At 39.4% G+C, this 15,194-nt stretch overlaps 1 protein-coding gene across 3 annotated transcripts in view; it reads left to right on the forward strand.

Annotated features, from left to right (window-relative positions):
- The window catches only part of LOC126465978 (kelch-like protein 26), a 332,331-nt gene that overhangs the window by 279,268 nt on the left and 37,869 nt on the right, over positions 1-15,194 (forward strand). For all 3 annotated transcript variants that reach the window (XM_050096350.1, XM_050096348.1, XM_050096349.1), the window contains exons 5-6: positions 6,904-7,107; positions 13,174-13,359. In XM_050096350.1, coding sequence (XP_049952307.1) covers positions 6,904-7,107; positions 13,174-13,359 — 390 coding nt within the window. The remainder of the gene's footprint in view (positions 1-6,903; positions 7,108-13,173; positions 13,360-15,194) is intronic.

Consider the following 15,194-nt stretch of genomic DNA (forward strand, 5'->3'; position numbering starts at 1 on the left):
GTGTGAACCTTTGATCACTTTGGCTTCATGAGATGGACCATGTTCATCTCGGATTTCATTTGCTTCTCATGGACACTATTCTGAATTCGATCTATCACTGTAAGTTTCTTTATCTTTGCACGCATCTCAGCAATAGCACCATCATGTACGCTGATGGCTCTAAGACTGACTGTGGTTTCCTGTGTGCCTTCTTCATTGGCACTGACCATTTTCGGTATTGGATTCCAGAAAACTGCTCGATTTTTACAGCAGAACTCTTTGCCCTCTACCTGGCCACCCAACACACCAGTGGCAAACGTTTTTGAATTCTGCAATGTGCTCAGATTCTCTTAGTGCCCTTGGAGAGCTTGTATGCTGTACGTAGTCCATCCCTTAGTGCAACAGGTCCAAGAAAGCTTCCACTTGCTTGCTGTTGAGGGAGCTACTGTGATGTTAATGTGGTTTCCTGGTCACATGGGTCTGATGGGACATGAGGCTGCTGACACTGTTGCCATGGCTGCAGTCCTCCGACCTTGACCTACTAGCTCTTCTTTCCTTCAGATGATCTCTGTGTTGCTGTCTGATGGCAGATGGTGTCACTTTGGCATCACCACTGGTCTTGTATTCTGGGAACAAGCACCAAGAAATTAAACCTCTCCAAACGTCTTGGCCAATCTCCTCTTGGCCCTCTTGTCATGAGGACATCATTTTAGCTAGGTTGCATATTGGGCACTGTCATTTTAGCCATCGGCGCTTGTTACGTGATGATCCTGCACCACTTTATGTTCATCGCCATTTCCTGGCCCAATGCCCTTTTTTTAACCGCATAGGTTCCAATATGCATTTGCCATCTGACTTATTGACCATTTTAGTAAACAACACATGGGCTGTTGATCGTGTGTTCCTTTTTATCCACCATAGCAATATGGTAAAGGACATTTGATCTTAGGTTAGGGACCTCCACTGTCTCTACACCACATTTTGTGGACCTTTCTCCAAGGGGACGTCCTTGTTTTTAGCTCTATTTGCTTCTGTAGAATGTGCTTAGTGTATAGTCACTTTTAACTTCTTTTACATATTGGTGTTCTAAGGTTATGACATGGGCACTTATGACATCAGTTGTTTTTGTGACCTAAAATAAATAAATAGAAATAAAAACAGCTTCACAGAGATCAAGCAACAAGCCCAGTCAGCCATACATCTCTTTGAATCTCAAGTGATTTTCTTCAAAAAAAAATTGTGTTTATATTTTTTTTTTTTAGACTAGATGGTCATAATGTAGTTAACACTTCCTGCACTAAATTTTCTACGATCACAACTACATAGAATATGTTTTAATATTTTCCTTTCTCTTGAAATTATTATTTCTCAGTTAACTTTAGTCTTTGTTTAATAAGACATCACTGAACAGCAATTTATTTTAAGTAATAAGTCAAGAATCTAATTTTCTTTTAGGAATTGCAGCTTTGTCATATTTCTTCTTTTAATATCCAGCACAGCCATTTTGTTGTAAGTGTAAAAGTGCCATCAAAGTTTTAAGTTTCTGCTGATGGGCAGTAATCACCAACAAAAAGGACAAACAAAGAACCCAGGTGCCACCACCACTTTGGTCCATACCAGAATAAAATTAGAACTTCTTCCGGTGTTGGCAATAAACAACCAACTAAAGATCCCTAAGAAACTTCCTGGCAGATTAAAACTGTGTGCCCAACCGAGACTCGAACTCTGGACCTTTGCCTTTCGCGGGCAAGTGCTCTACCATCTGAGCTACCGAAGCACGACTCACGCCCGGTCCTCACAGCTACACAGTTGTAATCTGCCACATAGAGCGCACACTCCACTGCAGAGTGAAAATCACACAGTTTTAATCTGCCAGGAAGTTTCATATCAGCGCACACTCCGCTGCAGAGTGAAAATCTCATTCTGGTAAAGATCCCTAGTTGAAATGGCCATTTGATATTGTTAGATCACAAGTAATAGCCTTGCTGTACAGAAGCCTTCAGTAATGGTTCCTTAAAAAAATGTAGTCTGTCTCTTTCATTGTATCAGGGCAGGTCTTTACAAACTCGGGGACAAATCCTGCTCTCAGATGCTATTGTCTGTCACCTTAAGTATGATGCTCTTGAGTCATTACATTGCTCAAGGCCAAAAGACTCTCTTATAAACAACCACCAAACAGCAACAACTCAATCTGTAGAGTGTGCCATGTTGTGTTGTTGTTATGGTCTTCAGTCCTGAGACTGGTTTGATGCAGCTCTCCATGCTACTCTATCCTGTGCAATCTTCATCATCTCCCAGTACCTACTGCAACCTACATCCTTCTGAATATGCTTAGTGTATTCATGTCTTGGTCTCCCTCTACGATTTTTACCCTCCACGGTGCCCTCCAATGCTAAATTTGTGATCCCTTGATGCCTCAAAACATGTCCTACCAACCGGTCCCTTCTTCTAGTCAAGTTGTGCCACAAACTTCTCTTCTCCCCCATCCTCTTCAATACCTCCTCATTAGTTACGTGATCTACCCACCTTATCTTCAGCATTCTTCTGTAGCACCACATTTCGAAAGCTTCTATTCTCTTCTTGTCCAAACTAGTTATCGTCCATGTTTCACTTCCATACATGGCTACACTCCATACAAATACTTTCAGAAATGACTTCCTGACACTTAAATCTATACTCGATGTTAACAAATTTCTCTTCTTGAGAAACGCTTTCCTTGCCATTGCCAGTCTACATTTTATATCCTCTCTACTTCGACCATCATCGGTTATTTTACTCCCTAAATAGCAAAACTCCTTTACTACTTTAAGTGTCTCATTTCCTAATCTAATTCCCTCAGCATCACCCGACTTAATTTGACTACATTCCATTACCCTCGTTTTGCTTTTGTTGATGTTCATCTTATATCCTCCTTTCAAGACACTGTCCATTCCGTTCAACTGCTCTTCCAAGTCCTTTGCTGTCTCTGACAGAATTACAATGTCATCGGCGAACCTCAAAGTTTTTACTTCTTCTCCATGAATTTTAATACCTACTCCGAATTTTTCTTTCATTTCCTTTACTGCTTGCTCAATATACAGATTGAATAACATCGGGGAAAGGCTACAACCCTGTCTCACTCCTTTCCCAACCACTGCTTCCCTTTCATGCCCCTCGACTCTTATAACTGCCATCTGGTTTCTGTACAAATTGTAAATAGCCTTTCGCTCCCTGTATTTTACCCCTGCCACCTTCAGAATTTGAAAGAAAGTATTCCAGTTAACATTGTCAAAAGCTTTCTCTAAGTCTACAAATGCTAGAAACGTAGGTTTGCCTTTTCTTAATCTTTCTTCTAAGATAAGTCGTAAGGTCAGTATTGCCTCACGTGTTCCAACATTTCTACGGAATCCAAACTGATCTTCCCCGAGGTCGCCTTCTACCAGTTTTTCCATTCGTGTGTAAAGAATTTGCGTTAGTATTTTGCAGCTATGACTTATTAAACTGATAGTTCGGTAATTTTCACATCTGTCAACACCTGCTTTCTTTGGAATTGGAATTATTATATTCATCTTGAAGTCTGATGGTATTTCGCCTGTCTCATACATCGTAGTTCTAATGGAATGTTGTCTACTCCCGGGGCCTTGTTTGGACTCAGGTCTTTCAGTGCTCTGTCAAACTCCTCACGCAGTATCTTATCTCCCATTTCGTCTTCATCTACATCCTCTTCCATTTCCATAATATTGTCCTCAAGTACATCGCCCTTGTATAAACCCTCTATATACTCCTTCCACCTTTCTGCCTTCCCTTCTTTGCTTAGAACTGGGTAGCCATCTGAGCTCTTGATATTCATACAAGTGGTTCTCTTCTCTCCAAAGGTCTCTTTAATTTTCCTGTAGGCAGTATCTGTCTTACCCCTAGTGAGATAAGCCTCTACATCCTTACATTTGTCCTCTAGCCATCCCTGCTTAGCCATTTTGCACTTCCTGTCGATATCATTTTTGAGACGTTTGTATTCCTTTTTGCCTGCTTCATTTACTGCATTTTTATATTTTCTCCTTTCATCAATTAAATTCAATATTTCTTCTGTTACTCAAGGATTTCTATTAGCCCTCGTCTTTTTACCTACTTGATCGTCTGCTGCCTTCACTACTTCATCCCTCAGAGCTACCCATTCTTCTTCTACTGTATTTCTTTCCCCCATTCCTGTCAATTGTTCCCTTATGCTCTCCCTGAAACTCTCTACAACCTCTGGTTCTTTCAGTTTATCCAGGTCCCATCTCCTTAAATTCCCACCTTTTTGCAGTTTCTTCAGTTTCAATCTGCAGTTCATAACCAATAGATTGTGGTCAGAATCCACATCTGCCCCAGGAAATGTCTTACATTTTAAAACCTGGTTCCTAAATCTCTGTCTTACCATTATATAATCTATCTGATACCTTTTAGTATCTCCAGGATTCTTCCACGTATACAACCTTCTTTTATGATTCTTGAACCAAGTGTTAGCTATGATTAAGTTATGCTCTGTGCAAAATTCTACAAGGCGGCTTCCTCTCTCATTCCTTCCCCCCAATCCATATTCACCTACTATGTTTCCTTCTCTCCCTTTTCCTACTGACGAATTCCAGTCACCCATGACTATTAAATTTTCATCTCCCTTCACTACCTGAATAATTTCTTTTTATCTCGTCATACATTTCATCTATTTCTTCATCATCTGCAGAGCTAGTTGGCATATAAACTTGTACTACTGTAGTAGGCATGGGCTTTGTGTCTATCTTGGCCACAATAATGCATTCACTATGCTGTTTGTAGTAGCTAACCCCCACTCCTATTTTTTTATTCATTATTAAACCTACTCCTGCATTACCCCTATTTGATTTTGTATTTATAACCCTGTATTTACCTGACCAAAAGTCTTGTTCCTCCTGCCACCGAACTTCACTAATTCCCACTATATCTAACTTTAACCTATCCATTTCCCTTTTTAAATTTTCTAACCTGCCTGCCCGATTAAGGGATCTGACATTCCACGCTCCGATCCGTAGAATGCCGGTTTTCTTTCTCCTGATAATGACGTTCTCTTGAGTAGTCCCCGCCCGGAGATCCGAATGGGGGACTATTTTACCTCCGGAATATTTTACCCAAGAGGACACTATCATCATTTAATCATACAGTAAAGCTGCATGTCCTCGGGAAAAATTACGGCTGTAGTTTCCCCTTGCTTTCAGCCGTTCGCAGTACCAGCACAGCAAGGCCATTTTGGTTAGTGTTACAAGGCCAGATCAGTCAATCATCCAGACCGTTGCCCCTGCAACTACTGAAAAGGCTGCTGCCCCTCTTCAGGAACCACATGTTTGTCTGGCCTCTCAACAGATACCCGTTCGTTGTGGTTGCACCTACGGTACGGCCATCTGTATCGCTGAGGCACGCAAGCCTCCCCACCAACGGCAAGGTCCATGGTTCATGGGGGGGGGGAGTGTGCCATACAATAATGAAAATAGTCACAACCCAATAACCTCTTGGTGTGCCATTGCAATACTTCACAAAAGAATGTGGATCCTAGTCGGCTATCGCAAATCACCAGCTCACAACCACAGTCGTTGAATCTTTTTCCTTATAGTCCATAAACATACTTCGCTGCCAGTAAATAATTACACAATCCCATTAAACATAAATGTACTACTAAGGATTTTCATCATATAGAATGTTAGATGAATTCTAACTCTGTCAGCCACAAAACTAGAAACCAGTTCCTCAAAAATTTATCATTGTGTACCATTGGTAGTCTCTTCCATTGAAGACCTACCACATTCTTATAGCTAGCTCGCTCCCGACAATTACCTTGCCCAAGACTATTTCTTCAGAACTTAAGCTGAATTCTCAATCACACTGCCTATCTACGCCATGTTAAAACGGATTGGAACTATTAGTTTTGACAAATATACAATGCCACCATTCCATTTAACATATTGTTGATGAAGGCTGTCAGCCGCATTCTCAGTGGCCAGCTCTGCAGTGAGCTGTAACTTCTTTGACTGTGGGGTGACAGCTTGTAGCACACCACAGCAACTTTCATACATGCATGTACTTCCTCAGCTTTGTGAAATCTATGACAGAATTACAATATACATGTTTGAAAACTTGTACAAGCATTGTTTTTTACATTTATTTGTATATTAAACCTATTTCCAGATGCTAATTCACTCAGTAAAGGTAACACCAAAGAAGTGTTACTCACTTATATTAATCCAATGCCATCTAATCAATGCACAGATGCAGCTTTCGTGATTGCCTTGGATCTGGCACTATATTTAGCCTGACTTAAATTGCACTAGCTTCATATGGTACTTCCATTATGATTTCACTAGTGAAAATATACTGAATGATGAAAGTATTACAGTTGCGTTGTAGTTCCCATTTACAGAATATTGCACAGTGACTTATATTTCACACTGAAGAACTATGTCCTGGCTGACATCACTGTTGTACCTCCTGTCAACTTGGTCTCCTTTCAAGTTTTACTTGGTCCAAAACTTCATATGTTTAGATTTTCTGCCTCCAGATTGGACCAAAAAATTAGCAGATCATATTAAAAAAAATTCTCAAAATATCCACAGGTGTACTGCCGGTCTACAGTGTCCAACAGGCACAATATTTCGGTGATCATACATGTCGCCATCATCAGGTGAACTGACGGACTGGAGCTCAGTCCGTCGGTTCACCTGATGATGGCGACATGTATGATCGCCGAAATATTGTGCCCGTTGGACACTGTAGACCGGCAGTTCACCCGCGGATATTTTGATTATCAAATATGCTGGGAGAAACTCAAGAATCACAAAAAAAATTCTGTTTTGCATAGTTCGTAAATTACATTGTGCAATATTCTTATAAACACTCGTACATGTAATAATCCTATTTAAATAGTTATTTTTCTTTGTACAGACTCAGCTTGATTTGGAGAACTGCGTGGACATAGCAACAATTGCTGAAACTTACTCGCTCTCACAACTGAGGCGACGTGTGTATCGGTTCATGAGCAGTCATCTCCGTGAGTTTTCACGAACTCAAGACTTCCAGAGGTTGTCCCCTATGCAACTGGAATATCTTCTGGGCTGTGATTTTCCTGTAGACTGCCCTGAAGCTGAGGTTTGTCCAAATGACTATATATTTGGAAGTATGCAAAATGATACTTTTTAAAAATAGTAACTTCGTTTATATACACTTGGAATTATTGGTTACAATGAGTTCTGGATTGTGTTCAATACAAGAAGATGAAATCGGTAGACTGAACAGTGCTCTGAAGTATTTTAAAGGCTCTTACTTCAAATATTGAGAAGAGACAATGGGAGGAAGATAGATAAGCAATGCTTAAGTGAAGTATTAAATAGAAGGAAATGAAAAAGCCTGACAGAAGGCAGACACAATGCAACAGATGCATAAGATATTGATCCTTTGATGCTCAGAGTAATGTGCAAGAAGCATTAACAATATGCTGGAGGTAAAAAGCTGCTTAGAAGTTATGAGTAATACTCATAAACAAAGGCAAATAAATATTGAAGAGAAATAAGAGATGAGGTGAGTTGCACAAAAGAGGTGGGAAATCTGTGATCAACAATGTAATTGGATAGATAAAAAAATCTACTCATCAAGTGGCAGCACTAGAACACACACATAAAAGCTTTAGAAGCCAGTGGCTGATTCTTCCGGCAGAAGGGTTGAAATATTAGTGAAGGTCTACACCAGCTGTCTGACACCTCTTCATACAGCATCTCCCATAAATATCCCAGCCCTGTGATTCAGACTGACCTGCAGTCCCTCCTTAAAACCTCAGGCTCCTCACAAAGACTAATCCAAAGAACTTCTGACTCCACCAAAATCGTGCACTTCCAACTTTTGCCTTCTTTCTAAGATTTACAAACCCAACCATAGTTACTGGGTTCAAAACACCCACCAAACATAATCTGCCTTAGTTGATCAGTACTTGCAACCCATAGTACAAAGACTTCCCACCTATATTAAAGGAACCAACAATTTCCTACCTCACCAGAAATACGTGCCTGTCCCACTCCCACCACACACCTTGCTTATCACCATTGATGCCACCACCCTCTATTACAGCATCCCCCACATACATAGTCAGTCTGCTGCTGAACATTTTCTCAGGTGGTGCCACCTGATTCCAAATCTACGATCTCCTTCCTGCTCACCTTAATCAACTTCATACTTGCCAACAAATACTTCACCTTTGAGGTGCAAACAGATCAGGGGTGTGGCTGTGTGAACCAGGATGGATCCTTCTAATGCCTGCCTTTTCATTGGTTGCTCAAAGGGGGCCTTCCTGGGATTCATAAGCCTTCAGCCCCTGGTTTGGTTTAGATAGATTGATGAAATCTTTACCATATGGACTCGTGGTGAGGCTGACCTGTTAAAATTCCTGGAATCTGCAAATACCTTCTCTCAGTTAAATTTCACATGGTCCTATTCCAAATCCCATGCCACTTTCTTTCATGGTGCTCTCATCCTCACCGTTGGCCAGTGCGCACTTCTGTCCACAAAAAACATACTAACAAACAATAGTACTTACATTTCGGCAGTTGCCATCCTTTCCATGTCACATTAAGTCCCATGCAGCCTTGGCATTCGAGGCAAACATATTTGTTCTGATGCAGACTCTTTACAGCTGTAGACTCTTTACAGCAATACACCACCATCCTCATCTCAGCCTTCACGGGACATAATTACCCTAACAGCGTAGTTCAAAAGCAGATTTCCCAGGCTGCCACAGCCAATCCTGGTACTGCTGATCACTCAAAACATAATTTTAGGGCACACCAATTGTCACTCAGTATTATCGTGGTCTTGAATGTATTAATCAGCTACTTTGATAAGGCCATGGCTTCTTAAAATCATGCCATGAAATGAGATCCATTTTGTCCGAGATTTTTCCCACCACACCTAGACTTTCCATCACCCTTCCAATCTCCACATTACGCTTGGCAGCCCTTGTGCTCCTTCTGCACCCATCTTCCTACCCCGTGGCTCTCTACCCCTGTGACCATCCCTGGTGCAAGACTTTCCCTATGCACCCTCCTGCGACCACCTGTACTAGTCCTGTAACTGACAAAACATGTACTATCAAAGGGAGCGGCACCTGTGAAACGACGAGTCATATACGAGCTATTATGTAGTAAACACTGTTCGGCCTCTTACATCGGCATGACTGTTACCGAGTTAGCAGATAGGATGCATGGGCATAAGCAGGGGGTGTATACCAGCAACACACAATATCATGTCGCAGAGCACGCTCTACAACATGACAGTTGTTGTCTTGTTGCCTGTTTCACCCTGTACGCCATCTGGATTCTTCCTCCAGACACCAGTTTCTCAGAACACTACAGGTGGGAACTAGTGCTACAACATGTTCTAGGCTCTTGCCACCTACCTGACTTTAATTTATGTTAATTCCTTCCGCCTCAGCATTTCTTCAAAGTACCTACTCCTTTCTTCACTCCATTTTAGTTTAATACGTCTTTCATTTTCTGACCTGTGTATTTTTTGCTTTCCTCCTCTCACATCCGTTACGCACAATGCACTTAGCTTTTCACTCTTGCACCACGTTTTTGTAACTTGTGCACAATGTTTTTGTTGTAATCTGTCTTACATATTACCCTGTCTTCCACCCTTAAGCTCTCATGTTTTCAAATTTTGTCTGGTGCAGTCCCCAACAATCAATCTTTTCATGTCATCCCATCTGGTAAATCTCCCCTGAAGTGAATTTCTGGGTGACTGTTCCAAAATCTGTCTCTTTTTCTAAATCTCTCCAGTCCTTCTCCTTCACCCCTCTTCCTTCTCTTTCAACCCTTCTGCCAGGAGGATGATCCACTGGCTCTGAAAGCTTGTGTAAGTATAATCTCCTTTCATGTATGTGTTCCCCTGCTGCTATGTATCCAATTACATTACATCATAAAAAATTGATTATTTTTGTTGTTATGCTTCCTGTGATCTGGTAGTTGTGCAAGAACTGCACAGAATTCTGTGTCAGCATCTCAATAAATTCAGAGTAGGTACAAACAGGCTTGAGTCTCATCCTTTATGAAATGGGTATTGCCTTGTGGCATGAAGTATGTCATAGCAGACGTCAGCACCTTTTCACCTTGATTGTTACAGGAAAATTTATGAAATACTTTAATATGAATTAGTGGGGCATTATTTTAATGACAAAATGTCCACTGGTACTTGACACTATAATGGTTGTGTGTGTGTGTGTGTGTGTGTGTGTGTGTGTGTGTGTGTGTGTGTAAAATCATGTAGTCTGTCTAAAAGAGTGACAATGATTGAATCGCATACCTTTCCAGTATCACTGATAACAAATCTGCCTTTTCTAAGCAAAAACCCTGATCTCATTTGAATGGATTTTGAGGCTTTACAATGCATTGTTGCAAAACAAGCCAAATCCTGTTGTCGATCAGGTAAAAATACTTGTAAATTGCACCTGCTGTTATGTGTTCACTACCTGGAGATGCCATCTCCTTTCATTATTCTGAAATTTTTTGATAACCATACAAAAAACACATTGTTCGTGCTGGTAGATATACCAGTCACCGTATGCCACTTTCATCAGTTTGCATGCTTATTTTATATATATCACACATCTCAAATAGAATTAATCTTGGGAATTTCTCCATTCTGTATAGTATGACAAGATCTCTCTTTGGGGAAATTACGTGAATTGGTCATCATATGTGATGCTGAACTACATGCAGTGTGAAGTACCTTGCTGCCCATGAGATGATAAGACAGTACTTCTGCTGTCAGAATCACTATCAAAACATATGGACACATTACATATTTATGTAAGTTTCTGATCATACATAATTATAGTGTTATAGAACTGAATGTAACTACCAAATAGGAAGAAACTCATCACTGTAAATGTTCATAAAAATGAGCACTACTAAGGAAAAGGTGGCACTGCTGGTTGTGTAACAGTTATTTTACTTATGTGTAGCAAGATAATGAAGTTATGAGTCCAAAATTAGTGGTAATTACTGGGGTAATAAAGGTGAACTGAGACTGATTTGCCGCTTTCAGGTATTTGTCAATCCGCTTGAATGTTTAGACTTTTTTCCTGATAGCCCTCTTCTAATTAGATGCAGTTCTTACAGGTGTTGCAACGCTTTGAACTCTTGATATGCAACACTTTATTTCTTCCTTTCATCATGCCTGATAATTTCTAGAGATGCTTCAGAGATTTTTTTGCCACATATACATATGTACAAAATTGTTTGCCACAGGACTAGCAGAATTTCTGTAAATAGCCTATTCACATAAGAGTGGGACTGCTTGGGAAATAAAATGATGAGTGTAATCTTAATACCTGTCTTTGTTGATCATTTGTATCAAAGGAAAATTCATTTCAAAAAATTATAAAATTACGACATAGAAAGGCTGACAAGTATTTCAGAGGGCAAAATTCATGGTACTGCTTGTAAACATATTTAAAAGTACCGGAAACTATCCCAGCTTTTGATATTGTTATTTCCTTTGTTGGGAAGGAACGAGGAATAGGTTGGGAAAACATAGAAAGAAAGAGTAGGTCGCTCAAATCCGAGATGAAGACAGTCTCACTTTTCTGAGGATGAGGGGAGACAAGAATTTTTGCCATTCTGTCTCGTAATGTATAGTTTGAGGATCATTCCTTGCATGACCTGTATAGTGCATAACAATATATGGGAATGGTGCTACAGAATAATGTATCTAGTCGTTTTAGAACCTATTCAAAACTACATGGCTGCAAAACATTCAAACATGCAGAAACACACCATTGTGCTTATGCACAGTGCATCATTCATGGATGCACAACAGGTTGTATGTTATGGAAGCCCAAATTCCAATTTATAATTCCCTGCTATAAAAGAAACAATACAGCCATTCAGATTTATTTCAGAACTCACCTTTCACAATGAGTATCAAAATAAAGTTGCACTGTTTAAAAATTTGCATCTGGCAATGATTTGTACAGGTAAATGCAAATAGCACAATTTGGAGTCCACATCACACAATTACTGTTTTGGGTTAGTGAGTCTGAAGGTCAGAGGGCAGCAAGGGCATACTACATTCATTAGGACCATTCATGTGTAATAAAGCACTGTGATTTTGAAAAAAACTTCAGGTTGAGGAAAGCTTTTTATCTTTTAACAAATGTCAGTGCTCTCATCTCCATGAATAACAAATATCAAAGTAGATAGGATTATTGAGCAGCTTCTGTCTTTTAATTGGGCTTTTTAAGCAACTTGCATCATTAAACTGCTTCACACGTATCATATGATCTAGCAATTGAGGAATTTCATTAGTGTTTTACTGTTTCTGGGCATCATTGGAAAATGTAAGCTTGTTGTGTTGAATTCATATTCCAACAATAAATGCCAAAGACTGGATTGTTAGCTGACACAGGAACCACTAAGTTCCCAAATTTAATAATTTTAATAAATTAACTTGATGTAAACTAAATATCTTTGCAGTGCATTCCAGAACAAATTACTTACACTATCCAGTCTGCTTGCATTAAATGTTCTTAATATAATTTTGCTGTTCAGTGCTATGACTAGATATCTGCATCATAAAATATCTAAAACAGTTAAGAGCAAACAATCCAAATAGGAATTGAGAAAGATTACTGCTTCATTGGCATATGATTAAAATTCAAGAAAAGTGGTCAAAATAAAGTGCATTAAATTCCATCTGCAAATTTGGTGATACAAGTGATACACTGCTACTGACTGTGAAGATAAAAACAATAAATTAAATTGGAAAATATTTAAGAATGTGGTCAAAAGTACTGTTTGTTGGGGGATGGGAAGGTGTTTATGTTGTAGTTGGCAAAGTGGCCAACTTACAGCAATAAAATGACATCCTTGGAGCAAAAGTGAACAATGTATGGGAAAAATTACACTTTTTTAGTGTAAATTATATTATTGTATAAAGTCAGCTAGAGTTGAACCTTGTTTCTTTCTCCACTTCTTTGTTGTTGTTGTTGTTGTTGTTGTTGTTGTTGTTTCTTCCAACCATCTTGGGTATTACAAGTAAACTTTCAAATTTTTACTAAATTGTGAGTGATTAAGTTCTCTATATGTGTAAGAATACTTAAATGACAGAAGATTCCAACCATCAACTATACTTAACGCTCTTCAAACATACCTTATGCTGTTTCAGGTGCTCCGTATTGTTCTTCGATGGCTTTCAACTTTGCCTGCCCCCACCACTGCGGATAGCTGTGTGCAGCAGAGACTTCCATATGCCCAACGTATCCTAAGACGAGTACACTTCACTGAAATCACCCCTTGGGATCTGGACACAGTTCTTTCTCACTCGCATATGGATCAGACATTGTATAGACAGGTATGTATGATGATTTTCCCCTATTTTCATGGTACTGGAAATGGTATGTCTAAGAATTGACACGTGAGTTTCTCCTGGCATATACAATTTTCAAACAACTAACGGGAATTCAGCAAGGTAATATTTACAGTGACCGCCAATATTTCTGCAGGCGTACACCCCGCCATTTTCAAGGCACAAACTGTAAATATTACTGGTTGAATTCCCATAAGTTGTTTGGGGGGGGAAAAAATTAAAAGTTCAGTGATTTCAGTCTTCAAAGTCTGGCAACTAACCATGATGCATACAGTTAGTTTTATACTTCTGTGTTCTCAAAGCCTGTCATAAAACATGGTCCTTTTAAGTTATCTTAAAGTTGTTGGAAGTTGTTATGTTACTGGTTGCCATGTTCATCATCCTCCCTTCTTTCTTACCTAACAGTGTAGTGATGTTTTTAAGGTACTGTGAACAGGGTTGGAATCCTTTCCATCCAGGCAGATAAGTTGCTCTCTATTCAGCCAAATTCCCAGATGTTTCCTTCAGTGTGAAGGTATTTTTCTTTTCCTATCTCAGCTAATACTCCACTTCTAATGACAGACTTGACAGGACTGCAAAATATAAGCCACCTTCTGCTATCATTATCACTGCTGGTGCTGCTGCTGTACTCAAAATTCCCACTACAGTTAACACAAGATTATAAAAACAGTAAGTCTTTCTCATCTGAAAATGTGAGTATCACTCAATCTAGCAAGACATGAAGCTGCAGCTGAATAAATCGTTTGGCAGTTGAAACTGATTAATACATTGGTTTAGGAACTTTGAAACAGCAAAAAAGCAAGGCACACCATTGTCAGACTTACCTTGCATTCAGTTTTTTAGCTTAAAATGCTAATAAGTAACAATAACTAATTCTTCAATTAACATAAATGTTCTTATTGTCCTACAACAGGACACATCTAAATAGTTTCAAGTCCAGGATGTAAACTCTGTGTCATGTCAAAAATGTGTAAATGATTTAGGTGATCAGTGGTTCTGATATAAAAGTGACATACTATTGTGAGATCAGATGCTGCCCATTGTAACTGTTCCACAGTTTTGCCCGTGCCTGTTTGCTCTGCAGCATTTTATCTGAAAGCAGAATGATAGTCTGTTTACAATAATTTACCAATTGCTGGAGTTTAATTGTGATTACAGAAAACTTCTAATCACAAAATGAAATTTTCCCCCCATGTTGGTCCCTATCAATCAGATTTCAAAATATCGCTAAATCACTTAGGTAATATCCTAGAAAAGGGTAATATCAGTGACCAAATTCTCCTCATCCAATTGTGAGCAGTAACCCCCTCAGTGTTTTCAAACTCTGGGATGAGTATAGTCTGGATAATTAGTGCCCAGTTTTAAGAGAAGCTAATTTTTCAAGCATCTGGGTGTTTACGATGTCATGACTCCTGAACAGTATATCATACAATGGTATTATTCTGCCAGTACATTCAGTGATATGTGGGTATACTGGATGCAAAACGTGTTGCAAATGTATTTAGTAGTAAAGAAATAATAAATTAAAATGTCATGCCTCTTACTGAAGTTTCACTGCTAAATAGAAAAAAAAAGTGAGAAACTTTGTGTGTGTGTGTGTGTGTGTGTGTGTGTGTGTGTGGGGGGGGGGGGGGGGGGGGGCAAGAAAAATTGCATTAAGTTTTAAAATTTTACGTAAAGTTAGTTTGCAGTTTCTAAATGCTTTCATTCTCAAATACTGGTTGAATACATTCTGCCTAAATTGCACACCATAGGTTATGTTATCTCAGGACACAAACTTAGTTTCTAACTTTTAATACTTGACTTTGTGTTAAACCATT

Source organism: Schistocerca serialis, chromosome 1 (genome assembly GCF_023864345.2).
Source record: "Schistocerca serialis cubense isolate TAMUIC-IGC-003099 chromosome 1, iqSchSeri2.2, whole genome shotgun sequence".
NCBI classification, from domain to species: domain Eukaryota; kingdom Metazoa; phylum Arthropoda; class Insecta; order Orthoptera; family Acrididae; genus Schistocerca; species Schistocerca serialis.